We start from the raw sequence: 27,667 nt of genomic DNA, 5'->3' as shown, positions 1-27,667 counted from the left end.
ACATATAAGTTAGAACTATTTTTTTTTTTTAGTTCATCTCAAGTTCGACGGTACTTTGTATAAGAAGTTTTTTTTCTTCGACAGACTGAAAATTCCATTCTTATTTTTGAAATTCCCTGACTTTTCACGGCTTTCCCTGCGCGTACGAACCCTGAAATTATAATGCAACTTCACACCGCTCAACAGAGAACATCGGTACGCGGTGTTTCCCCCACTATGTGATTCGAATTTACAGATGGCTGCTAGCAAAACGAAGGCGCGATACGATTGTAGAGGCGCTTCCCAAGTTCATAGTCCACTTCGGGGCAGCCAGTCAACGGTTAAGTTAAGTGTAGTCGAGAACGCGGGAGGCCGGCTTTTGTCTCTCCTTAGAAATTTTCTTACGACTCGACCTTGAATTTCGAAATTTCCCTCGCATACTCGAAGGGTGAGTAGGTAGGATTCTTTTTTTTTCTATTTTGAAATAATTATTCCGGCAATTTCGAGAGTATAAAATTATGCACCTTCCACGGTGGGATCTTGTTGATAATTTTATTCACGCAGGTAGAGCCATCTGTGAATCAGTCAGATAACTAACTTCGCTGAGAGATGTCTTTAGACGAGGTAAGCTATACCTTTACAAAAAGAGTAATCGATCGTGTTGAAGTTAGTAACGATATCGCAACAATTCATGCTGAGTAATTAACCGTTATTTCGCAATTTTGAAATTGCTTAAAATTCAGTAAACTGTAATAAAACAAAACATGCTTATATTATGCAATCCTAGTTACTTCAAAATCACTGTAAAAATTAGAAAATAGTGATTTTTTTTTTTCATCGTTTCGTTACTAACATCAACCTTGTAGTAATCGATATATCTATTATTTGTATACATCACATAATCGATTAGTTTTGAAAATAATACCGTTAAAAAATTTACTGTCCAGTTGAATGACTATAATTAACTTGACCGCCAATCAGATTGTCGGTTGAGAGGTTTATCTGGAGAAAGATAAATTTTGAGCCGGAGGCAAAGGTATCTATGTATAATTGTCATAAAAAATTGCTTTTGCCTGCGATTGCTTAACTTATCATTCCATTTTTATCGCAAGTATTAGACTCAACATTCTTTTCGAGTCGTTTATGTGATAAAAAAAATATGTTGAAGACTAACGATAAATGCGGGTATACAGTCACGAATACTTTAACTCAATGTGACCTTTAAAGTAAGTTTAATGAATGCATGCGGCAGAAAAAATGGTAATCGAAATGATACATAAAGATGCGAATGATAATCCAAAATGTTGTTAAGCCTGAATTGAAATGAGAAACGTTGTGAATTGCGTGTGAATATAATGTTTACGGCATGCTAATAATATTGAAATAATTATTGGCCAGCCGAAGTTTCACTGATTAATCGCAATATTACGATTCAACTCCACAGAAATTTAATGCAGCTGCTAAAGAAGTCACCGAATTGGCTTCTCAGCCTGCCGATGCCGATCTTTTGGAAATTTACGCCTTGTTTAAACAGGCAAGCGTTGGTGACATCAATACAAGTAATTATATTACGAATACAATTTGAAAATTGCTTTTATTCCCATCAACATTTAAGTCCATGGAGATCTGCTCAATGCTTTGATATTTTCAATTATTACAAGTAATTAAACTCAGTACACTATCGCTAATTGTAAGCTATTAATATGCTGGAAGTATGAAAGCAATGAACAGGCCTCAATTCTAAAAGTCATGCTCGAACGACAGAATAATCAACTGTGTGCATTGGGTATTTGAAAATTTGCATGCAGCAAGAGTTATTCATTATTCGATAATAACCACGAGCATTTACAAAATTATTCACGTGGCGACACAAAGTCACGATAATAACATGTAATTGTGGTTTACGAGAAGTTGACATAAATTCCAAATGGTACGTAAAAAGAAAATAGAAAAAAAACAACGGCCTTAAGAGACATACTTAAATTCAGTATGTAAAGTACCTATACCTAAGTAAATTTTAGAAGTGCTTGTACCTGTACAGTATGGCGTCGGCGTCAGTAATCAGCTGATCGTGTTAAATGAATATATTTAACGAATATCAAGGTACAGAAAAGATCGTGCAAACTGTTGGGCCTTCATTTTGTGATATTAAATTAGCGTGGGGTAAAATATGCGATCAAAACCAGTTTCTATAATTAAATACGACCCAGTTAGTGTAGTATATAATACTTCAATATTTACCGCCACCATTTGGCTAAAATTTCGAATAGATACATTCTCCAAAATAACGCATTGTCTCTGTCGTGAATTTTGTTTCATGAAATAATTACATTTTATACAATTCCTCGAAATTTTGCAGCACGACCAGGCATGCTAGATTTCAAAGGAAAAGCGAAGTGGGATGCTTGGGAACAGAAAAAAGGAATGAGTCAGGATGAAGCAAAGGAAAAATACATCGCCAAGGTCGCATCGCTTGTCGCATCTATTGGAAAAAAATAGAACCTTTTTTTTTATCAAATTATATGATACCTGCATAATTCGATGTCAATTTCTGCTTTTTCTACTTTCTTCTCCCCTCTATTCTATTTTTATTTGCACCAATACCGATCGCATAGTACACGATTTGTACAATTTAAAACTTTTTTTTATAGCAAATAAAAAACGACACTTGTAAAACACAAACAAATATTACACACAACGCACAAATAATATGTCCGCATAAATTATTGAACCCCTGCTAGACTTGTTATCAATTCATAACTCTCGCTGTTTGTTTCGCGGATCATTTACATAATCCGTCTAAAAAGGTTTGGTATTTAAAATTGTGCAATATATGGTATGAATTGGTAATATGCCGATACCAAGTGGAAAGGGTAAAATTATATCACATGATAGTATAAATTAAACGTTACGTCAACGTTGTGCGACAAATCGAAATATAAATATATTACCAATTATATTTATTATGGTGTTATAGAAATGATTTAATAAAAGATGATTTACACGTCTCACTGTTGATATTCCGAATCATTATCACCTTTTTTAACCGAAATACGGATTATGACACGGTCGATATTAAATCATTACGACATTTGAAATTGCCAATAGTTCTAACGGTAGGAATTATTTACCGTTGTACCAACAATCATTATTGTTATAATCACAGAATCCCGGAAGTTTAGGGTGCAGATTAAAATTTCCTGAACTCTTAAATCACACGCGAAAGATTTTACATCGGCCCGCGAACTTTTAATCAAATTTAGTTTCGTCTTGGGAATTCGCGCACAAAAAATTTACAAGCGTATTCTCTTAAAACTCGCATTATTTGATAATGAAAGGATAATAATAATGAATAATGGTAGTGTATTTTTCAGAAGCTTAACATTTTTGTCTTATCATTATATACACATACGTAGTCAATTAATTGCTTAAGAAAAACGTACAGTGGGCGACACAGTTTTTAAGGGCAGACTGGGCTTGGATTTTTAATTATAAGCTAAGAATAAGGGATACTCGCTTTGATTTGTATCATCATTTATACCTGACGCACACACCGAACGAATGATTTTCACGATTAAAATTTACCTTCCTTAACAAAATAATTAAGAATAATTTATTTGAATATTTATCTAGATATTATAACGTAGGCTATTTAAAATTAGAATGGGTGTTATTTTATTATGTGTAACTTATAGTATATGTGTAGTGTGGTTAGAGCGTCGCGAAGTTCATTACAACATACGTTCTTTCGATACATTTGCTTTTTTTTTTTTGTTTAATCGTTATAAATTAGTTTCATTCTTACTATATTCGTAGCATTGGCTATAATTCGTTTAACGGCACAGGCTGTCCTCATAGATTCAATTTTTGTTTTATCTAGCAGCATTGCCAACGTCTAACAAACAATTATTTGTAACAGCAATCTGTATGCAGATAAATATCGATATTTCGTTTCTTTTTCAAACAATTTCTTCTCACTTGTTTGTTACGTTTTTTGTTTCTATTTTTATTGTTTGTTTTTTTTTTTTTTTTCTTTACAAATTATGCTAACTTTTCAATTTTATTCTACAAATACGTCTCGGTTTCTGCAATTTCATTACTACGGATATGTCAAGCTCGGATGACATCGTGCAATCTCATTTCAATTCGGATATTCTTTATTCAGAATTTTGTTCAAATAGTTTTCACCACCGTTTTCTCAAACAAAACTTTAATAATTTTTCTACTTTACTTTTGCTATACTTCAACTTTCCCTGATTTCCCGCTTCGTAAACAAACAAGAATAAGATGAAAATCGAAATGTAAACAATTAACGTTTTCAATTCACCTTTTGAATATATAATAATTATAGAGACACCGAAATTTATAGACAACTCTATGAACTAAAAATAGGTATACTGGCAGACGTTGGTTACTTATTTTTTATTTTTCTGTGCTCTCATATTCAAACATGAAGTTATCGGCGATTTCTTCTTGGATTTCAAATCATTCGAATACTTTGACGAATCTTGATTTATATTATGATTGAAACTTGCACCTTTGGATTCTTCGGTAATCCGACGACTCGTAGACGGCCCCTCACACCTGTCAAAATATTGACATTGACAAGGATTTTTTTTTTTCTTTACATTCATTGCAAAACGACTGAGACGTTCGACACAAATAACACCGCAAGTTTTTAATTCCAAGCCGAAGAGAAGTGATGTCTTAAATTGCAAGATTAGCCAATAAGTGTTGTTAGTATGCATCTTCATATTATAATATTAAGTTCGACGCTTAAAATTATTAGTCTGAGAGCGATATGATATGTTTAGTTGGTAAAAAAAATCAGAGGAACACAAAGAACTCCAGACTTTCGCCTCAAAATGGCTTTGGGGTACAGACAAAAATCATCCTAAAAATTGGATTAATACTGCGTGACATCTTGCAATGCGCAAACGTTGCCACGTTATTGTTAACAGCAAGAATGGTAATATAACTTATATATCAGTGAGGTTTGGTTATCAATTTTTTTAATTAATGATTTGGGAGGGGATTTTGTGCAACCGTTGGACAGAGATCTAACGAATGGGGAATATTCAATTTAACTGTACGTTATAGATTGTGGTACGCCATTCACTGTCTTTGACTTCAACACGTCGTTCTCGTAGGACATTATCGTTTCTCTCCCGTTCTCGCATACTCTGTAACAAATTTAAAAACAATACTTCCATTAGCCTACTAATAATGTTAAAAGGCAGTGATTTTTCCACATCGAGAGTTAGTTATAAATATAATGTGGAACAAGAATCCCGCGCGTAAACTTATATTTTACGTTGGTTTCCAAACGACTTTTATACGCTCACCGCATTGATTAAGACAAGCGGATCGTTATACGGAAATACTTGCTTTTTCGTTGTTATCTTTTTTCCGTTAATGAACCTCGTCGATGTGCTTGTCCTCTTCACAGCTGCTCCACTGCTCGGTCCGCCAAAGCTACTGTTAAAAGTACTAAACGATGTGAAACTCCCGTCTCTGGCTCCGAGTACATCCTGTAAATGTGGCCCCAAACTGAGTCCTAGTGGTCCAAAGAACGGTGCGCTTAGGCTGTTGTTGCTCGGATGACTGTGTCTGTTAAGTCCGCGACGTGTGCCGCCCCCATGAAAACCTTAAGAGAGAAAATATCAATTGGAATGAGAAATTATAGACGCTTAAATCCGTTAAATTATGCGACTAGTAATTACCAGCAAATAGATCCTCGAATGGTGTTCCGCCAAAGAATTCTCTGAACACATCTTCAGGATCTCTGAAAACAAACGGACCGCCAAATTGTCTGTCGAATTCATCCTCGTGACGCCTTTTGCTGCCGGGAGGCATGTGAAGACCTTCCTTTCCGAACTGATCATAGACGCGTCTTTTCTTTTCTATAAAATTAAAAACAAGAAAAACAATGTTTAGATGCAGTTCTTCTGGCAGCGTGTTCACTCCGAATCCAAAAGCAAATGCGGGTTGCGGGCTGTTAGTAGACAACGACGATGGGGTTTGGAGATTGATAACCCGGTAGTCCAGTACCACTGTGTAGATGAGATGATTTTTTATAAACGGTTTAACGTTAATCGATCAACAATGTTTAATTGTTCTTGTAAGTCGCGCTCTATTCGAATATGGATTGTAGGATAACTCCTCTTGGTTTCAGTCACGCACATTTATAAAAAATCATATCATCTCATTGAAAAAGCAAAAATGCAGCCAGCACAGTTTTGTTAGAAGGCAAGGTTGCTAGTTGTGATGAGTGCCTCTCTGGTAACGACCGTTGGATTATTTGGTAGAAGGAATTCCCATTAAAATAACACTGGGGTAAAACTTTTCGTTCGACCTACGCAATATTTTATAAAAAAAATTAATATGCCAAACTAGAATTTGTCGAAATGTAATCTATTCTCACATTACGTAGAAGTGATTGTAGACAATTGATAATATCAAAGAAACATGCTGTAAAAATCAATCGGATAACTCGAACACTTTCAATTCCCGTTCATTGTCGACGTAGCGTATTCATTTTGAAGAAAGAAAGACAAAGTTAATTGGTATTATTTTTCCAACCTGTCGCATCTACAAGAAACATGTCCGTTCCTAAATGATCTCCCAGAAAATTTCTGTAAAACTTTAGAATCAATATTTTTTCATAAACTCTTTGTTCAAATTCTGACAAGAAACGAAATACATATTTTTTTTTTTTTTTCTTTTTTGTTAAACTCATTTTTCATAAGGAAAATCCGTGACATTTCGTAAAAAAGAACACAACTCGTAGGTGGAAAATTAATATCAATTTTATAAAAATAAATACAGATAAAAATATACGGAGTTGTAGAAGTATAAACTGAAAACTTCTTTTCAGGCAATGTCAATGGTATTTTTGTAACAAAGATTTAGATGAAAAAAAAAAGAAAAAGAAGAAAGAAGAAAGAAGAACATCAAATTGTATAATCAACAGCAGCACCTATGAACTCGGATTTTACCATGGGCTGAATAATAATGAAGTCTGAGAAACCAGTTTTAGCATTAGCGATATAGGTATGTGTGTGTATATATATACATATATGTATATATATATCGTTTGATGGGAAAACAATTTTTCAGGGATCTCTTATTCTGGAGACACTCTTAAAGTGTGTTTTTTTTTTTTTTTTTGTTTTATCAATGGTACCAAAATATCGCTGGAAAGGAGAGTCAAAGAAAGTCCTGAAGGTGAATCCACGGCCTGGCCTCGACGACGCCTTCTGATACAATCGCTGATCGTACGTTCTTCTTTTCGCATCTGGATACCAATATCAGGTCACATCACAATCCGGGAACAAACAGAGGTGTTTTTTTTTTTTTTCCGTCCAATCGATTGATTTTATCAAAAGCATTGTAAACACAATTTAAAACGGAAAACTGTTTCCTTCAAAGCAAAAACAAAAAGAATATAAAAAAAAAAAATAAAGACGTTTGATAAACATATGAAAACTATAAAACCACGGGGTTAAATATTATCAATTGATTCATACATAACCAACATACTATATGTTCAAAGTAACATATGATATAATTAATCTGTTAGTATTTCAATAATCAGGGCGAAAAAAAAGGAAGAGATTATATCGAGTAAATTATACTGATGTGAATAAAAAAAAAAAAAAAAAAAAAAAGAAAGAAACATTGTTTACTAATGGTAACGTAATTGGTCCTAGATTTCGTTGATATTATTATTTTTTTTTTTTTCCAATCCAAGATCGATTACATATTACATACTTGGTATTTACGTCACCAGAGACACGTATTATCACAACCATGCGGTAATTTATTTTTGCAATTTTGTAATATTGTTTGTTTTTGTTCGTTTTATTTCCATTTAATTTGGAATTTTAACAAGGATCTATGTACAACCAGTGGAATAAGGAGCTGTCATAGTTATGGAACCGTAATGAAAGAAGGACTTGCAAAGTTTGTGGATTCATTTTCCCAGCGTGTCGTAGGTTTAAGCAAAAAGTTTAAAACTAATTGAAACGGAAACTAAAAGTTCGACTTTGAAACTGCGGGTCTCGAGTCCTGTTGAAACTTCTTTCGTGGGCTTTTCTCGACGATGAAAAGCAAAGAAAAAATTTTTAAAAAACTCGTTATCATGAGTTGATGTAATTAGAATAATTATAAAGACTATCTCTAATTTTGTGGTTGCATAAAATTTGATAAATGAGCGACTGTCGACCAATTACCACTGTAAAATTTTTAATAAAGTGTACGTAAATGATGCAAAATTTTTTACTAGTGTTGCCAAATCTATTAGCGAGATGAATGAATGGGCAAAGCTTGCTTTGGATAAAGCTGACAGTTTAGGCTGTTACAAATTTCAATTACGCATTGATATTCGTATCGATGTGAGGGTATCCTTTAAAAAATGTTTTACCTTTCACTTATACCAGAAGATTTATCGAAACGATCACATTAGCAGTACAATAATAATATTTTCATAAATTAAACGACTGTAGTGACAAGACAAATTATAACGTAAAATGCATGCCAAGCAAGTGACTCCTGATAGCCGGGAAATGTGAGGAAAAAATTGTTTTTTATATGAATAATAAGTTTTTCGGAATAATTAATAAATACGGATAAAAAAATTGATTACAACATATAAAAATTTTACCATCGATTAAAACTTCGTAAGCTTCCGAGATCTCCTTGAACTTCTTGTTTGCCTCGTCTAAATTTTCTGGATTCTTATCGGGATGCCATTTTAGTGCTAATTTTCTGTATCTGTAACAAAAGTATTACCAAATTATTTTCAATGAACGTAAATAAAATCAATTGTTCATACAAATAGAATAAACGTATTTTTTGTATCGTTAAGTTAATTTTTATATTTTCCGGCGAAGAAAAATACATCGTTCGTTAAATTGACAGATTAAATATTACGAAAAAATTTTTATAACATAAGCCATTAGAGAAAACAGTATAAAATAAAGATCAAATTTTTGAAATGGTTCGGTCAATGCGGTTTCAGAGTAAATGAGAAATTTATCAACTTATCGCAATGATAAAATTGCCTGATTCGTTATCAAGAAACCGAAATCGGGCGAATCGGCACGCGCAGACAAAAACTGTATACCGTCTGTCGATAAGGATGGTAACTTTTCTCGGTTGAAAAATAAATAAAAATTCTTGCACAATAAATCGTGATCTAGGTGAAAAAAAAAAAGGAAATTAATCGGCACAATAGCACATTGCTAAAAATAAACAAAAGTACAAATTTCACTTTTCAAAATAATATCTGAGTCAGGACAACATTTTCAAAATATTACACCGAATAATAATAACAATTAACTAAGTATTTGAGTTGAAGGAAAAAAAAAAAAATATATATCCCACAACTATTAGCTAAGCAAAATATTTGTTTTTTTTTTTAATTTTTAGCAACAAAATCTTATGTTAATCTGATATGTAATACGTGAGAGAGGTTCGATTTGAACAAAAAAAAGAAAATTCGTTTTGAAGCAGAATTCAAACCGAAGCGTGAATATAAAGTTTCAGGACGTTGAATCTGAAAGCTAAAAACGAAACAGGTTTTTTTTACCCTTGGTATTAGCGCCTCAGCATTCCTAATATAGTAATTTAATCTTCAACTTTCACATTACGATTGATTACGATCGTGAATTGTATAATTATTTCAAAATTCGTTGTCTGATTTGGAAATCGTTGAATCTTTAAGCTTAAATTATAGCTTGGATTGGATAACTTTGCGAAGGATTATATAAAATAAATAGGATCAGGCCAAAAGGAATAAGACTTAATAATACATATACAAGTAACGTTTGAATTTCGTAAAACGTTATGATAATTATGCGTTTTTTGATAAAAAAAAATTAAGTTATTTCGTAACTTTATGGTTGTACAACGAAATGCAATAAGGCGAGATAAAAAATGCAAAATATATTCATCATATTATTTAGCAAACTGAATTCACTCAAGAGCGTTATAAATAATTGCAAAACAATGCGGTTTCATTTTTTCCTCAATGTTTCGTTACGTTAACGTTATCTACACTTGATATGAGAGAAACTTCTGTTTGTGGTTATCTTCACCATAAGTGATAAACATAATTACGCATACAAAATGAAAATGAGCTTAGCAAGTGTAACCAGAAAATCTATTACGTGTTACTATACTTTTCGATTATTATCGTAACTTTTGCGATCATTTATTGCTAGTTTAACAATATATTGATATTAAGGCCTTATTCAACTGAAAAACTCCATCGAACTAAACAATCAGATTTAACATTGCCGTTAACAACAAAAATGTACAGCATTGACAACTGTAATCATATTAAATAATTACTTGTCACGTATTTTCTTGTAATTTCAAAGATATAATCAAAACTGTCACTGTAACGAAATATATTTGATTGAAATTTTCTGACAACTGTATAAAAAAAAAAAATGAAACTCATCTCAACGCCAATATAAAATCAGGGTCTAATTTTTTCACCAACTCTGAACAAATGTGTCTATTGTTTTTACCATTCGAATCGAATTAAATGGTGAAATAGACACGAAGCTCGCAATTGGTACGTAAAAAACCATTTATATAATATTATATTACAAGTGTAGAAATATTTCATATGCACGAGAAAAATTCCGTAGTTTACTTAACCGAATTACTTTCTTTCTTTTTTTTTTTTTTTCTACAACAATCGTGTAACAGTTATGGAAGAGTTCATTTCGGTTCTCGTTTCTCTGTGAATGCTACATTCGGTGGCCGTGAAACGGGTCAGAGCCCTCCATAAAAAAATAAGAGAGCTTGACGTTTGGGTTTTATCACACGGAAGATCATCCGAGACGGTATAAATAACAAATGCATCACTTTGCGGTAGAGATCGGTTAGTCAAGTTCTCACCATGTATTTCCGTCAGTCGTTTCTACATACATATATATATATATAAATCCGTTTTTATCCTCAACACTCAACACCAAATTTTTATGTACTCTTATAGACGCTAAGTAAGTATAGCCATATATATATATATAAAATAAGAACAAATGAAACTATTGTAAAATTGTTAAACTTTTAACAAGAATTTATACGGAAACGTACGGTCTTTGTTCAACGATTAAAAATTAACTTTCTACAAATTGTAAAAATACTGTCAAGGTTAGAATAAATTATTAACTGAAAGAGTTGAATTTTGAAAAAAAAAGGTTATTTTTTTTTCTTTTTTGTTATCGGAAGGTGATGATAGCTTTACAGGTATCATAGAAATGTAGAAATATTTTTAATTGGACCAAGTATTTCTGTTTTTTTTTCCAAGATTTCAATTTGTCGGGTAATTGTCTTTTCGAAAAATGTCCGGTACAATTTTCCCGAAAAAAAGACATTTTTAAATTACTTTCGTCGAGTAAGTTTGACGAAAAGACGTGATGGAAAAGAAAAAAAAAAATAATCACGTTCTTTCAATATCGATTCAAGATCGAGAAAAAAAAAAAAAAAGAAACGAAAAGAAAAGAAAAGAAGAGAATTATAATGACACTAAAATTTCCACACTTAGTGATGGTTGAGAAATAATAATTATAAATTTATTCATTTCGATAAAATAATATAACATAATATATATATTAAGCTTCTCAGAAAATACATCGTTAAAACGTGACGGTATCGGTTTTTTCCTGATAGCATGACGAATTAGTCGTCTGTTATTCATAAGGTAACAAGCGTATCAAGATCGTTTTTCCCCAACATTCGAGAATTAAGTAAACAATAACCGCTGTTACTAAAACCGTGACAAGGAATACGAAATGAAAATGAAAGGTTGTAACATCGGCATTGAATGGTTGTAAAAAAAAAAAAATTAACGATACATTGAAATATTATACAATATAAACTCACGCTTTTTTTATGTCCGCTCCAGTCGCACTTCGTGAGACATCGAGGATCCGGTAGTAGTCAACCATCGTAGCAGTTAATTCTTAGGCAACCACCTGTCGATGTGAAAAAAGAAATGGATGAATAAATAAATAAACAATAACAGTAATAACAATAATCGTAACTACAAATAAAACAGTCATAATTAACGTAAATAACTTTGTCTTGGTTGTAGATTCTTTCTCCTTCTTGTATGTATCTCTTAACACGACAATTGCGGAATAATTTTGAAATATAGAGGCGAAAGTGAATTTATTCCCTCCTTCGGGCATCACTAAAATCATCTGCGTATACGGATAATAAATTAAATTCACACACTACAAACTGCAGTGCAAGTTTTTTATTTACACATATTACATAAACCTTCCATTGGATATATATATATTTTTACATCGAATCTAAGATAGTCCGCATTGTGATCGAAGTTTCTTAAGGAAATTAACACGGGTGAAACTTTTTTTATCAGTATATATTTTATTGCAAGAGTAATAATGTTCCAAATAATCCGTAACCGCGAGGTTTTGGTGAGAATTAGTGCTACTATCTGGGAAAAAATACACGTCGTCGTACCAGGCAATCTAGACGAATTGCACAACCTCGAAACCTGGCTTTTCTTTTATTTAGAGGAGGTGCAATTCGTCTATATTGCCTCGTACGACGATGTGTATTTTTTTTTTTCACATAGCATCGCTAATGCCGACTAAAACCTCGCAGTTACAGATTTTTCGGAACATTATTACTTTCGCGATAAAATATATAATGCGAAAAAAAGTTTTTCTCGTGTCATTTCCGTAAGAAACTTCGATCACAATGCGGACTATCTCGGACTTGCTGTAAGAATCTGAAAAAATTTGGCGACTCTTTTTAAATGATTTGAAATTGATTTCAGTGATGGGGCGGTAAAAATTCGTCAACACCCTAAACAATAACCACCCTAGTATAGATATATAATTAACGGGATACTTGCATTACAGTTGAACTACAAAAACGACATTTCCGTGACTATGACATATTTTTGAAAATATATATACAAACGAGATTATATTGCACGGTGAATTTGCAACAGCAACATATTATCACATGTTTGATACATACGTAACAATGCACGTCATTGACAAAGTATATGTGTATATATATATATATATATATATATATTTGTACACATATTACACACAGATAACTGCAGAGACATATTTCCTAGTGGGAAACGCTTAAATTCAAAGCCTGGGCCAATGAAAATTCTAAAGATAGCCAAGAACCATCTCCAGAATAGATTTAAAAGCGGAGGTGGAGGTCACTCCGGAATCTTCCCTAGCTACACGAACTATCACCAAACTGCTGCACGGCGTACACTTATAATCGCTCATTAGATGTTTTTTTTTTCCTTCTTCTTCTTCTTTATATCAATCAAACAGCAACCGCGACGACGCGTATATAATACCATGTAATAACATTAACAAAAAAAGAACGATAATAATAATAATAATGATAATAAATATGAATCTGTACCTAGGCAGAGAAAAAAATAAATAAAAAAATTAAAAAAAAAAAAAAAAACGAGGTTCGGTGGTTGGTGAAGTTATAAAAAAAATATTTAGTCAACAGCGGAAACTGAATGTCAGTTAATTATGTAATGGAAAATATTTATTTACCGTATGAGAGCGACATTGGTATAGTGTATGTAATATTAATACATAAACTACGATGTATATTTATATATTTAAATAATCATTTAGCTGTGGTAAATTTTAATATTCCATTTGTTATACTTTTCTCCGAATTTTTCAAACTACGGTTTGGAACGGTAAAAAAATTACAACTGTTTTCATAGCAACAGTTGCAAGAAAATGTAACAACAGTGATCGTAATGAGAAAGAATAGTAACGGATGCTAGAATTTCCGGTAACGGCTAGAAAACTAATTTTCATTTTTTACCTAGAACTATATTTTTCGATTGTGGTAAAAAATGAAATTAGCCAAAGACTGAGCGGTAAACGGAACTGAAAATTAAATTATTCGTTACGCTACACAAAACGGTAGATTAATGTTTATGCTTTTGTGTATGTAAATTTGTTCACACTTAGATAACCGTAAGAATAAATTTGCATACGTCGCGTTCTTGAACCTAATTTTTTTTTTTTTTTTCTCGGTATAAATGTTCAACGAACGAAAACCTGATGAAAAGAAAACGCGAAATGCGAGGCAAATAGGCTGATTCAGAATTATGAAATTCTGCATACTGTAGGAACAAAATAATATTTCAAAGTAAGGTATTTATTATAGAAATAGTCAGAGATGTATAGATGCGTGATAATTTTAAACAAAAACGAGAAAAATAATAATAAAAATAAAGTTGACGACAAACTACCGAATGAAACTCTCGCACGGGCTAAGTTGTGAATTTCACCGACTAGTCAGGGTTAATTAGTACCGCAACCTTGAAAATTAGTTAATCAGCCCATCTACCAACGCATCTTACAATGGACGTCTGTTAATTTCACGGACGCATGAGTAGACAACGATTACGATCACGAAAATTATGAGGTATAAATTTCACTGCCAATGTCAGTGTGTCAGTGTCGTTGACGAAGAAATATTTATACTATACGATAAAATGCATGGATAATTTTTAAAACATGCACGCGAAGTTTGTGATATCCGTTGATTTTTACTCAATTTTTCTAGTTACTCTAACAAACGAAATTTTTATCAATTTAGTAATTTAAACCTGGCATCAAGTGCAATTGCATCGTTAAACGAGTTGTAATATATTCGCCTCCTCGTGCGCGTATGTATGCATATACAGAAGCCATACGAAACGTTCAATTTATTAATCCAATTGAAATGTTGCGTAACGTGAAATTTTATAAATATAACTGCTACGTACGTGTTCCCCGCCAATTTAGTTTCACGTATATTGATTGATTGATCAACCGTTTCAACTGTGTGCTTGTATAAAAATAAGCTCTTCTTGAATAAGCTATATCCTACGCAGCGCTAGAATTCAAATAGATGTATGAAATGTAAAAATAACCGTTTCGTTCAACATCACAGTCAACGTCTGTTCGAATTTTCATGCGTGAGCACGTCGTAACACACATGTTATGCATATGCATGGATTATATTCGTTCAACGCGTCGCATCAACAAGTTCCGGTCCTATCCTCAAATAAAGCTTTCTTCTAACGGATCGTCATTCAAATTAATACATACACACACACACATATATATATATATGTATATGTGCTGTATAAAAATACAGCATGAAATGACAAAAATTACAGTTCGTTATTTCGCGATGAGTATGTCAATAATTGTTTTTTTTTTTTTTATTAACATGATGTTGAAAATCGTTTTTCGCAAATCTTAGAACTGTCTGTCTATCGTATCTTTTATAAACTCAACTTCTTCGACGTCGTTTTGCGTAAAGTTGTAAAATTAAGACAGTATTTTTCTTCTTGCAATAGTAGGAACCGATTGTCGAAAGAAATTTATGTACATATTTCGTTTTATTCAAGTTACGAACTTTATTCTCGTGAATTTTTTATAATATTTAAAGTTGAAAACAAATTGATTCTATACACACACATAAGTATTTTCATATTTCGTTTCGTTGGAGTTGTACGAACTTTAATATAATCGTAATGAAGCTTCGTTAGTGGGATGAAATGAATTCTTTGTCTATAGACACTTCGTTACGTTAAGAGTTGAACGAACTTCAACCTCGTGGAGCTTCAATAATTTAAACAAGTGAATTCTACGTTTATTATGTTTCATTCCGTTTGACTAACTAATCGTATAAAGTTTAACTTAGTTAACCCTTATTAATGAAAACAAACAAATTCTATGCTCATTATATACACATATTTTCTTTTTTGCATCGGAATTGCACGAACTACTTCAACTCCCTGAAACATATCATCGATAGTTAAAACAATAGACTTCTTATACGTCCACATTTTGTTGCGTTGGAGTTGTTTAACGAACTTGAACGTCCCAAAGCTTCAACAATGGAAAAAACTTTCAAAGATGTCTAAAAATCTGTAAACTATGATAAACAAAACGTACTCTTATTTTGAAAAGGCGACGCCTTAAAAATCGTTTCAAAATTGTGCAAATAATGATAATTAGTTAAGTTAAAGTTGCTAACTTCAGCCTCGTCAGTCGTGTTACAATATATTTGGTTTCGTTAAAGTAACAAATATTAACCTCGTGCAAAATCTGATACATTCATCATTACTAGTACTAGGCAGGTTGCAATAGTGCATCAGGTAGTTCTATAGTATTACAACCTTTCGATCGATCTCTGCAATAATGATATAGTGAGTAAATATGTTAATTGGGCGTCGCGTATATATTACACAATTATTCACGTACAGTGTTTCCAAGTAAACGTCACAGTATGTTGGGTTGCCTACCACTGGGGGGGGGGGATATCGGTAAAACAGACCTACCGAGTTATCGGTAATATAGACCCACCGAGTTATCGGTAAAACAGAATTACCGAGTTATCGGTAGGCAGTGCGTTTAAAGTCCTCGCGAGTGAGCTGTAACTACGTAGGATAGAGGTAAGGATGAGTATCTCGTATGGGTTTTCGACTAAAAAAGTGTCCACCAAAAAGCGAGAAATATTAGTTAAAAAAAAGTCACCAGAATGACGCTCGTAAGCAATAAGGGTAAGAATCTGATTGGCGCTTAGCTGAATTTTTGCTGCAACAACGCCATCTCAATTTGCTTCTACTTTACGGACACTTTCTATACAGGGAAATAGTCCTCTTTATCTCTACCCTCGATAGCTGGAACTTGGCCGTGTTTTCGAATTGTTTCGTTGTTTTACAACCCAAGCCGAAGCGTCAAAGTGATTACATAACTTAACTTGCCTCAAGTGATAACGACTCGGTAGGTCTGTTTTACCGATATTTGTTCCCCTCAATGCTAGGCAACGCAACATACCGCAGCGTTTACTCGCAAAGAAAATCCTGTACGCTTATAAGGAAGTGATACTTGGATGTTCCGAGGTATACAGACGCGTTCCAGAAGCAGACAGGGTTATACCCAATGGTCTGCGGTTGTACCTGAACAAAGTCAAAGAGTGGACGCGGTTTACAGCTCGAATCATGCACCTACGTGAAACTAACACGCGCGCGTGTGTGTGTGTGTGTGTATGCTCCAACATAAGTACATTAAACGTTCATCCATACTACTACAAAGTGTATAATAATAAGCATATTGAGAGGAGACCTTGCCAGAGCCTCGCTCCTCGCATCGTGACGCGGGATATTCCTAACGCCATAAAATAGTTCTCATGAATCACCGGGGGCAGAGTGAATTTCGATTTCTGGTTCCGTCTGTTTAAGCGAAGTCTGAACTTATACCGTACAATGCAGGCGTGGGGTTTAAATTCGTGGGCGAGTTTCCAACAATGGATAGTCAGTTTCTTTTCAGACTAGGTATCCACGTCTTGGCGTTAGCGTGTATTTACCTGACCAGGTAGGTACGTAAGTACATGGTGTACATAGGTATGCACATACATACCGCGGCATTTACATTTACATGCTGGTCTCTGCAAGTCCCCCTACAGGCATCACACCAAGCTCAAGATTAAATAGAAGTACGTGCTATGTGGTGCAGGTACAATGCACTCCCAGGGCCGATATCATCGAGTGTACAGTTTGAACAAGAACGAAATAATCCTAAGCAGAATTTTGAACTGAATGAAATTTGAAAACTGCAAATTTTTATGTAATAATATTATTTATACTGATACCATGTTTATTCACATTCATTTGTAAAAAATCAGGGTGTCTACCAATATTTCATTTCAAAATTCCCTGGTATTCCAGGAGCTTCCAGGTTTTTTTTTTTTTTTTTTTTGAAAATTTTCAGGGTAACGAGGTTTTTGACAGCAAAATTTATATACATACATATAGTAAATGTTTATTTGATTTTTATTTTAATGTATTAAGAGTTCAAGGCTTTTCCGTGATAATAGACACCCTGAAAATATTCGTGAATCATAACTCAAGTTCGCATCAGTAGAAATGAATTCACTGTAAACATCGCCTGATTGTGCAGAGATTCAAATATTTCTCTCAATAAACGGTAACATCCAAAATAGTCATTGATTACTAATTGATTACAAGTGAGACGTACATGAAAAAAACGCCTCAAAATTCATTACAAACGACTCGTGAGTAAAATTCACGTTCACGATTAGGAAGAAACATTTTGGGAGAAAAAAAAAAAGAAAAAGAAAACGGAACGATAAAACAATCGGTGAACTTTTATGAAAGGATCATCAATCGATGGTTCGTAATTTTTGCAACGCGTTTTATAAAATTTTTCGTTTTCTCTCCCATATTCGAGTAGAAAGATTCTTTTCGCAAGATTGACTGAACCGCGATTTAATGGTCTCGTTTTGTAAATTTCCGAGTCCAATCGATCACTGTGTTTGCTTTGTTAATTTCTTTACCAGACTGTACATCCATGAAGTGAAGTTGGCCCGTGAACGGTGTTCATCGTGCGATAGTGAGAGAGACAGACTGCACAAGTGGCTAGTTTCACTCTAAAGCCATTAATGAACAGGAGTGTACATACCTACCGAGAGAGACCAGCATATATACGTTTCAGTATTGACCCATAAAGGAGTGCCAAGTATTTTCAATCTATATTTATTTACAAAAAGTCTATTTGAATACAGGGGCAATGCTTTGCCAGAAGCCGAGACCGCGGTTTGGAAAGTAAAAAACAAAATTTAATTCTCCGTTACTTTTTTTTTTCTTCCGCAAAATTACCGTGAGATACTCTTCGTCCAAACCAAAAAATTTAGTCCACCTGCATCGATCAGATTTCGTAGTTAATCGGTAGTTGGAAAAAAAAATTATTATCTGTCATCGTAATCATCGAATTACGTACGAAGACCGGAATGATAATATTCATAAAAATAAGGATCGAACGACTTTGTCATTAAAAGCAAACATCCTTTAAACCCTTTCGTGCATACATTTTTCCTTACATGCGATTCACTTGAAATTTTGCATTCACGAGCTTTTCGGGTCACTGATTACGAATCTAAATTCGAAATTCGAAAGTTCAAAAAGCGCGGACAAACAAAACCAAGAAGAAAAATTGTGGTTTGCGTAAAGATTAGCATTCGGATTTTCATTATAGATTAGCAGAAAATGCCTTTTTTTCGTGGAAAAGTACAAATCAAATGTGCTATTTTTGCAATAAATAAATAAATAAATTTTCATATGATTTCTTAGTCTTGGAAATTATTTCAGGGACGACATAGAACCAAAAAACTCGGCAGTTGTTACCAAAAAAGTAGTTGAATAAATAAAAAGATGCAAGAAAAAAAAAAAAAAAAAAGTGGCGTAACGCTGAGAGTCCGAGCGTGAATGAAAGTTAATTAGCGGTGAAAGAAAAATTTTTTACCAAACATATATTATTGAATGGTTTGATCTCGAAACAAACGTCGTTATCATTTTTCTTCCTCGTCATTATCATTTTTCGTCATTAGTTATTACATGTAATGGACAAAATGTACATATGTAATCACTCGTTTCAACTATTTATTACGAAAGAAATGGCGCTAGACAATTCATTGTCACTCTTTCCTTTGACACCTGTTACTACTTATATTTTGACACCGGTCTTCGTATATACAACACAACGACCTTTGACAATAGTTAGCATTGACAACGATATCTATTTGTAACAGCTAGCATTGGCAAGAATTACAATGGCGTGTATAAATAGTCTGCTCGATACATACATAGGCGAGAAAAAATGATTTGTTAGTTTAAATAAATCGGCATTTGGTGAATCAAGAAAAACATTTCTCTAAGGTTACCAAATCCTTTCGGTAAACTGAAAAATAGACTTGAAGAGACAGAACGAGAACTTTAATATTTCTCAAGCATATCCGGCTGATAACATCAAAGACAGGCCGAGGAAAATTGCATCTGAGATACACCGAAAAGAAGAAGAAGAAGACGTGTCAGTGCAATAAATCTCGACAATTTCGCAACTCCTTTTCAAGTTTACAACAAAAAATTCTCTCGAAAAAACAACATCTTTCGGCCTAAAGTGAAGGCGAATTTCGTTCCATTCTCGTATTTTTTCTCGACGTCATTCTATCCTTATTTTCCATTGTATCGGCTCGGTTGTTGTCGGCGAAAATAATGTTTACATTATAAACGACGAGATCGAGTATGTATCATGATTAAATATTCGTACCGTAATCGTGACCGGAGAATTTAATACGTTCGTTTCACCGAACACTTTTCTCCCTTACCTCTAACTAAAAAATATAGATACTCGCGATGAAAAGATATTTCAATAAAAGATAAAAAGAGAACCTGATTTACACCAACGTTTCAAATCCACATTCAATCCATTTACGAGACAATACCGGGCGATTACTTCAATGGTATCAATCAATACAACTTCAGGGCCGCACGATAAAACGTTTCAAAGATAAAAATGAACATTTTTTTTTTTTTCAACAAGACAGCTTTACAGAGACAGTCGTATATTAGTTTCAGAATTGTTGTCTTACAGACGAGCCACTCTCATGTGATTTCATAAACTATTCTCTCTTCTGAAAGGTACTACATTTAATATCTTATAATGTACACGTACTTTCGGTATAAAAAAAAACAGCAATCTGTGATTACTCAAAGAAACAACAACAGCTGAAGCGATTGACATTGAAATCATTTTATTGTTGTTGTTTTTATTATTATACTTATCGTTTCATTGATAGGAGTAACGGGAAGTTCGAATACAGAATAATGGGAAAATTTCTAGTTCACAAACAATGTAAAATCGTTAAGTTTGATGATTCGAATATTAATATCGCATACGCGTATAACCGATGACAATAGAGTCAATCAATCCGATGTTCGGAGTGTTTTACAATGCATCGTGCCTAACAGTTGAATTAGCGTAATTGTGATACGTTGTGTATAATGAATAGTTAAGAAGTGTGCGTGAGCAGGGAATCATGAAAATAGAATCAAAAATAACAAGAGTCTATTGGTACTGATTATACGAGTAATGATAATATAAGGTTTCAGGAGTGGTGATAAAAAAAACGAGAGAGCGAACAAAAAAATAAAAAACCGTCTAACCATCATTCACATATAGGTATGTGTATAAAAGTCGATAACATGTCACGCTGTTTGTGAAACCATTCTATATACACGTATACATTATGTACACCCGATATAACCGATCGTGATGATTTTGATCGAATTTTTTCTTTTTCTTTTCCTCAGTTTTGCAATATCGTGGGACGCTTAGGGTTCGCAAATGACCGCGAAATCAGAGAGAGAGAGAGAGAGAGAAGAGAGAGCGCGAAAAGAAGCAAGCACAAGGTGGTGGATGTGGGCGTCCTCCTCGCACACAAGTTAGCTAGTGACGTCACAGTACATATTTGGCCAGCCATGCCGAAAGAAAGGATTTTGCCAACAGTGTGATTTCAGTGATATACTAACGTAGATTTCTGCACGTGTATTGTTACTTATATGAATATATATATATTTATATTTATTTTTTTTACAGGCATAACATCCCCGCGTGTTTTCCGTTTTCACGTATAACGTTTGATTGAAACGAAACTAAGGTCTAGCAATTTTTCCGAATTTAAATATCGAACGAACCGATTCCGTTTTACCGAGGTCTTTTATACATATATATAAAAGACCTATTACAATATATGAGTCACTGATCGTATACTTTATGCATCGTGGACGTTATAATACATACGTGGGTAAGTTAATTTGTATATTTGGAGCGAAGAGCCTAAGCTAGTAATGTTTATAATTTCACGGTTTCACGGCGTATAGATGTATAATATGTGTATTAAATATATACCTTATGTACATTGCGTATGTATGATACTGTTGCGAAACCGTTTCTCGTGGCTTTTATTCGTCATTTATTAACAACTTATGATTATACATACGTTGCTTGACCATCGAGCGATTTCCGCCCGCGACTCGGACAAACAATACCGTTTCTGGTTCATGAGATAAGCGAACCTTATGCGAATATTATACAGAAATGACAGATATTATACATACACACGGTTGATGATCGGTAAATCGTATATTATTACAGTATTCAATCTCTCAACCTCGTATATACTGGCACGAACATCGAAACCCGGAAAAAATCGTGTGTCACGGAACACACGCAGAAAGGAAATTCGGTTCGACGAGGTAAAGATTACTAAACGAAAGGAAAGAAAATCAAAATCATTGCTTTCGGTTAGTCATCGTGAGTGCATAACATATTATATGTATATATATACATGGACTTACAGACGGTACCGGTGATTAAATTTGCGATAAGGTTTTATTATTTTTTTTTTTTTTTTTTTGTATTCGTACAACCTGTGTATACGTAAAACAGTTAAGCATGATATAAATTGCGATAATAATTAGTTACTTTAATGTTGTAGGTATAGGTAGACTATAGTCAGGCTGCTGAAGTTAGCAACGTTAGCGTGACAAAACATTGGGGGGGAGGGGAGGAGTCACTATATTGCAATTTTACAGCGACGTTGAAGCGGCTAAGTTTTTAAAATATGAGTTTCTTTTGCGTTATTATAACTTACCGCATTTCAAACATTCCGATAATGGTGAAACAGCGATTTCTCCAAAATGTTAATTGTAATTACGATAACGTTACTAACTTCAACCTCGCCTGTAGTCTATGTTTGTTTTTCCTTTCTTGTATATTGTTGTCGTTTCATCGCTGCATCGGTATAAGTCACCGACTAACAAATAAACGATGAACAGTAATCTTAACGGTCGTTTGCACACGTATGTAGAGTTTGAAGACCGCTAGAATTGCCGCTTCGCTTCGTCGATGACTGATACATGTGCGATAATTAATCAATTGACCGACTCTCGGTGTTCCGGTAACAATATAAATTAGATATACGTGTATAAATATATATTTGTGCAGACTTTCATTTGGCGATGGATGGAAGGCAGGTGTTTTGCCGATATAGAATCAAATTGAAGTTGGTAACGTTACGAAGATTTTGAAACTGTCAAAAAATCGTTAAACAATAATACAACAAAACAAACTCGTACTTCCAAATCTTAGTACCTTAAAAATCGTTGTAAAATTTGAAAAATTGCGATTTTTTTCCCCCAACATTTCGTTACTAACTTCAATCTACTCGTCGATACAGCTGGTACATCACAAACTTATTTGATCGTTTCGACAATCGATATCGGCACAAAGAACAACATTGAATTTGCTAACAAAGAGAGTTCTCGCAGGCAGGCAGGCAGACCGCAATAAAGCGATCGCATATATACGTACGATTGCGACTTGTTGCCTTGAGTGGCATGTAAGATTCATGCCGTTCGATCAATACGCGATTTTCGCTGCCTGTTCAGCGTGTTTAGAAAAAACTGGAAACGATGAATTGCATGGGCAACCGGGTTTGTAGATTCGAAACTCGATGGCGAAAAACGGTACGCTATATATGTGTATATAAGGCGATTTTTTCGCATCTACAGCAACAGCACTTTATAACCTCAAAAGCTGCGTTACTGTGTGTGTGTGTCTGAAGTTATCCACACAGTCGTTGCGACTACCGAACCATAGATTTATTTTAATTAACGAGCGAACAGCTGCAGCACGTAGAATATTTCATAACCCGTTAATTACGTGTTCCGATTTCATCGCGATGTCGGGTTAAATAACCGATTAACACCCGAGTCTGTGCGAAACGGACGCAAAGAAACGTAGATTAAAAATCATGAGTCATAAAATCCGCAAGTATCTCGATGTTGCACATCGGAGAATCATCATCTTTCTAATAGTCGCCTGTAGAAATTGAAATCGTGGTGGATGGTATTAAACGTGTATAATGCGTATATCGGAAGCGTGGACGCACAGAGGCATGGATGAGAGTGTGAACAAATTGGCACAGCCCTGAAAGGCATGGCGAAAAGTACATACATACCTTGTTGGAATAAGAGATCGCAAACGAGTTAATCAGTACAGGCAACGTTCTCGTCAAAATTGGCTTACCTGTTACAAATAAATTGGAGACATCCACTCGTGTGAATTGAGTTACGTTTGCGATCACGGCTAGTTTTATTATTAGTCAGTGTCCGGCGTTAAACGTTAATATAGCCGTTACACATGCCGTGCGTCTATTCGTATGCGAATTTAATTTAATTTCATTTAATTTAATTATCCGGATAACGCCTGTGTTTCAGACTGAACTGTGAACACACCGATAATACGATTCCTTTATCAACGGAAAATGACGTATCTCATCTTTCGACGTGAATATAGACACGCACACATTCACACAGGTTACCTACGTGGTCCGAACGCTATCGAATATCGCGTTAACATCGCAGAGACAGGAAAGGTTTAGGGAATGCATGTGTAGCACACCAATAAGTGATAATCGGGCGAATCTAACCCTCATTTAATCGAAAACTAGCGTGCTGATTTTCTACTCCGGTCGGAGTAAGGCGGCCCTTTTTTTCCCCTTAGTTGGGCAAGACTTGAGTTTCTAGATTTCACCGTGTCGGTAGAGTTCTACATACTTAGTTTTCGTTAATACCCTGCTAGATTTTTCACCGTTTTTATATTATCGTAAATTACTTACCGGAAAGTGGCTCCTTAATTATTACAAGTATACAACACACTGATGGATTAATTTTCAAACAAGAAATTGATGTTTTTTTTTTTTCTTTAGGTTTCTATTGTCGTTATTACGGGTACACGTTGTTATTATGTGTATATTTATTTATTTTTTTTTATTTCTTTTCTTCTCTCTCCTTATCACGGGGCAGCACACATCGAGAGCACAAACGACGGAGGACCTTCACACTCTACACAAAAGTGGAGAAATTTCTACACCCGACTGAAGTTGGCTGCAAACAAACAAGCATCACCACCACGATCGATACGCAAGATGGCGACTGAACACTTCGATAACCGGGAACTGAGAAAGCAGCGAACGGTGAAACGGTGGGCAACGCTCACCGAGTCGAACTAAACGCTCACGGCTTGAAATCCAGCACTAAACCATATGGCTCGGTCAATGATGAGCGTGTTCGTCCGTTAGTGTCGCGACCCGCACGCCACACAGACTTTTTCAAAGTCTCTTCACCAGCGCCAGACTTTGCTACGCTTTGTCTACAGCTGTTTTCGCTGCTGATACACAATACCAGAAAACGATATTCGATCAGTATTATAAATTTCCAAATTTGTGAACAATGCAATTAGTATATATTCAAAACTTTCTGGACAATGTTAGCAAAGCCGAAAGTAATTTGTTTGTTAAGACGTCTTACGTATTTGACTTCCGAAACAACGCGTTGTTGCTTTGGACCTCTTGTCACCGTATTTTCGCTTCGCGGTGTTTGGAAATTTCAATTTATTTTGTGCGGTGCATAATTAATTTCAGCTTTACATGAAACAGCAAAAAGACTGCAGTGTGGGGTCGAATAGAGCTCAATAATCCATTGAATCCCTACAAATGTAATCGACGGTCTATTAGTTACTTGCTTGACGAGTTAAACAACCATTCGCAGAGTTTGCTGGTTTAAAATGATACATTAACGGCGAAAGATTGTGCCGAAGGTCCTTTTACCGCTACTGCACTTCCATGCACTTTCTGACTTTGTTCCGGAGTTAGTTGGCGGTACAGTCACTTATATTTTATTGCTGTTGCACCGATGGGTTAACTACGAGTTCTGTCTCTGTCTTGTTGATTTTTTAGCGCTGGCGGCGCATTTTGAAACGTACGCTGTGCATGATCGGAAACAGTACCAATAAAAAAGTCTCATTACCCAACACCGCTACACTTTTGAACATTTTATACGCCAGCCGGTAGAGCGCAGTATTTCATTGGCAGATTTTCATCATTTTGATATCAGTGTAGGAAAGTGTAGCGGCCACAGCAGTGAAAGTATCCCAAAATTACCATAGGTGACATGTTGAATCGACCGTGTTAACTTGGGCGAATAATATTTAGCAATAATTATGGCGGGTTCTGCTCTTAGACGTTTAATGGCAGAATACAAACGTGAGAGAATGTTTTGTTTCTCACGGTATACATGCTGATACAATTGACGTGAAATATATTCTACATAACCTCAAAATTGTTGAATATTTTTCAGAATTGACACTGAATCCTCCGGAAGGAATAATCGCCGGACCAATTAACGAGGAGAATTTTTTCGAATGGGAAGCTTTGATCACGTGAGTCAACCGAACTTTTCTTTCAACACGTCTGTTACTTAAATCGAAACTGACAGCTGACACTTCATGTCTTCCATATTAATTAAAATTGCTGCATTGGCGGTATCTCATAGCGAAGATAGGCCTACGAACCAGTTTTTCTCGGTAAAAAAAAAAAAAAAAACAACTGCGATGCGCCATATTTTTTAAATATTCAAATTGTTCCGTAAGTTGGCGCCAAAAATTTCTTTCGTTTCAACTCTGCCAATAATATGTAAAAAAAAATCGAACAATCCCTCTATTGTCGGAAATTTCTTATTTCAAATTTATTAATTGATTTAGACGGTCAAACATTAAAAATTGATCAGCAGAAAAATTTGCTTTTGGTATATGAAAAGTCTGAAATTTTGACACTGGGATTTTGTTCTATTATTTCTAATGATGAGAAACATCTGCCACATTTTACAATTTGAGGTGAATTTCTAACAAAAATCAACACAGAAGAATAAAACTATGTTCTTTTAATTGTTCAGTAAGGTGAAGTTCGATCCAAAAATTTGAGGATAATGAAAAGGTCAGGGCGAGAAATCTGATCATTGACATTTCATAACTCACCATTAAAAGTTCTTTCTGTGGGAATTGTAGATTCTATGGGATACATCTATGTGAAATGAAATGTAATAATGTACATTAAGTACCCATTACATTCAGAATTATATTGAATATGAATTATGCAGCGGACCCGAAGGAACTTGCTTTGAAGGCGGAGTATTTCCAGCAAAGCTAATTTTTCCCCCTGATTATCCCCTGAGTCCTCCAAAGATGCAATTCACATGTGAGATGTTTCATCCGAACAGTAAGTTTTGGAAATATTCATCCAATATATGGGAAATAAGTATACAATTGTGTGAAGTGTTGATGGAATTTTAAACCCACAGTATATGCTGATGGAAGAGTTTGCATTAGCATTCTTCACGCGCCGGGAGATGATCCGATGGGTTACGAAAGTAGCGCGGAAAGATGGAGTCCTGTGCAGAGTGTAGAAAAAATTTTATTGAGTGTCGTCAGCATGTTGGCAGAGCCTAACGATGAGAGCGGAGCTAATGTTGACGCGGCTAAAATGTGGAGAGAAGATCGCCTTGAATTTGAGAGAATTGCACAGAAGCTAGTTAAGAAGACTCTTGGAATTCCAATATAGTCTTATATCATAAAAATGAATCCAATGTTATCTATGTACCAATTGTTTTCATCATTTATTTACTGCTCGTTAAATTATCAAAATAATTGTATATAAAACGTGAAATATGGAATTTAGGTTTTCAAAACTGTGTTATCTCTGTGATATATATTTTTCCCCATCGTCCATCTGTATTCAATGATCAGTAAAGAATGCAGTTCTAATGAAATATGTTTCATTCGATTTCACCATTTCGCCGAGGTATGCGTTCGATCCATTCAATTTGAATGGCTCTAAAAAAAACCAAACAAAGATACAAATTCCAGACTCGGCACAAACT

At 34.4% G+C, this 27,667-nt stretch overlaps 3 protein-coding genes and 1 long non-coding RNA gene across 9 annotated transcripts; 3 read left to right on the top strand and 1 right to left on the bottom strand.

Moving 5' to 3' along the window:
- The first annotated feature begins 260 nt into the window (after positions 1 to 260).
- LOC107221057 (acyl-CoA-binding protein homolog) lies at positions 261 to 2,990 on the top strand. Of its 2 annotated transcripts, none has more exons than XM_015659919.2 (4): positions 261 to 435; positions 544 to 603; positions 1,424 to 1,538; positions 2,339 to 2,990. In XM_015659919.2, exons 2-4 carry the CDS (start codon positions 589 to 591, stop codon positions 2,476 to 2,478), a joined length of 270 nt encoding a protein of 89 aa, XP_015515405.1. In that variant the 5' UTR covers positions 261 to 435; positions 544 to 588; the 3' UTR covers positions 2,479 to 2,990. The 2 variants fall into 2 exon arrangements, with proteins under 2 accessions (XP_015515405.1, XP_015515406.1); XM_015659920.2 differs by having other exon boundaries at positions 262 to 427.
- LOC107221058 (dnaJ homolog subfamily B member 6) lies at positions 2,634 to 24,992 on the bottom strand. 4 transcript variants are annotated; one of them, XM_046745329.1, is made up of 8 exons: positions 24,571 to 24,992; positions 11,881 to 11,972; positions 8,645 to 8,754; positions 7,166 to 7,276; positions 5,703 to 5,882; positions 5,368 to 5,626; positions 5,073 to 5,162; positions 2,634 to 4,563 (listed from the first exon to the last, which is right to left on the bottom strand). In XM_046745329.1, exons 2-8 carry the CDS (start codon positions 11,943 to 11,945, stop codon positions 4,395 to 4,397), a joined length of 984 nt encoding a protein of 327 aa, XP_046601285.1. In that variant the 5' UTR covers positions 11,946 to 11,972; positions 24,571 to 24,992; the 3' UTR covers positions 2,634 to 4,394. The 4 variants fall into 4 exon arrangements, with proteins under 4 accessions (XP_046601285.1, XP_015515407.2, XP_046601286.1 ...); XM_015659921.2 differs by lacking the exon at positions 24,571 to 24,992 and adding an exon at positions 23,979 to 24,203; XM_046745330.1 differs by lacking the exon at positions 7,166 to 7,276 and having other exon boundaries at positions 24,571 to 24,980.
- LOC124295408 lies at positions 20,380 to 22,125 on the top strand. The gene is made up of 3 exons (XR_006905364.1): positions 20,380 to 20,527; positions 20,992 to 21,068; positions 21,200 to 22,125. It is a non-coding gene; the product is annotated as an uncharacterized LOC124295408 (long non-coding RNA).
- Positions 24,993 to 25,711: 719 nt separating the features above from the next.
- On the top strand, positions 25,712 to 27,475 carry LOC107221054 (ubiquitin-conjugating enzyme E2 G2). Of its 2 annotated transcripts, none has more exons than XM_046745337.1 (4): positions 25,712 to 25,898; positions 26,090 to 26,171; positions 26,888 to 27,006; positions 27,089 to 27,475. In XM_046745337.1, exons 3-4 carry the CDS (start codon positions 26,973 to 26,975, stop codon positions 27,346 to 27,348), a joined length of 294 nt encoding a protein of 97 aa, XP_046601293.1. In that variant the 5' UTR covers positions 25,712 to 25,898; positions 26,090 to 26,171; positions 26,888 to 26,972; the 3' UTR covers positions 27,349 to 27,475. The 2 variants fall into 2 exon arrangements, with proteins under 2 accessions (XP_046601293.1, XP_015515402.1); XM_015659916.2 differs by having other exon boundaries at positions 25,713 to 25,995.
- Positions 27,476 to 27,667: the final 192 nt, after the last annotated feature.

This window comes from Neodiprion lecontei, chromosome 7 (assembly GCF_021901455.1).
Source record: "Neodiprion lecontei isolate iyNeoLeco1 chromosome 7, iyNeoLeco1.1, whole genome shotgun sequence".
NCBI lineage: Eukaryota > Metazoa > Arthropoda > Insecta > Hymenoptera > Diprionidae > Neodiprion > Neodiprion lecontei.
This window is presented reverse-complemented; position numbering and strand designations above follow the sequence as displayed.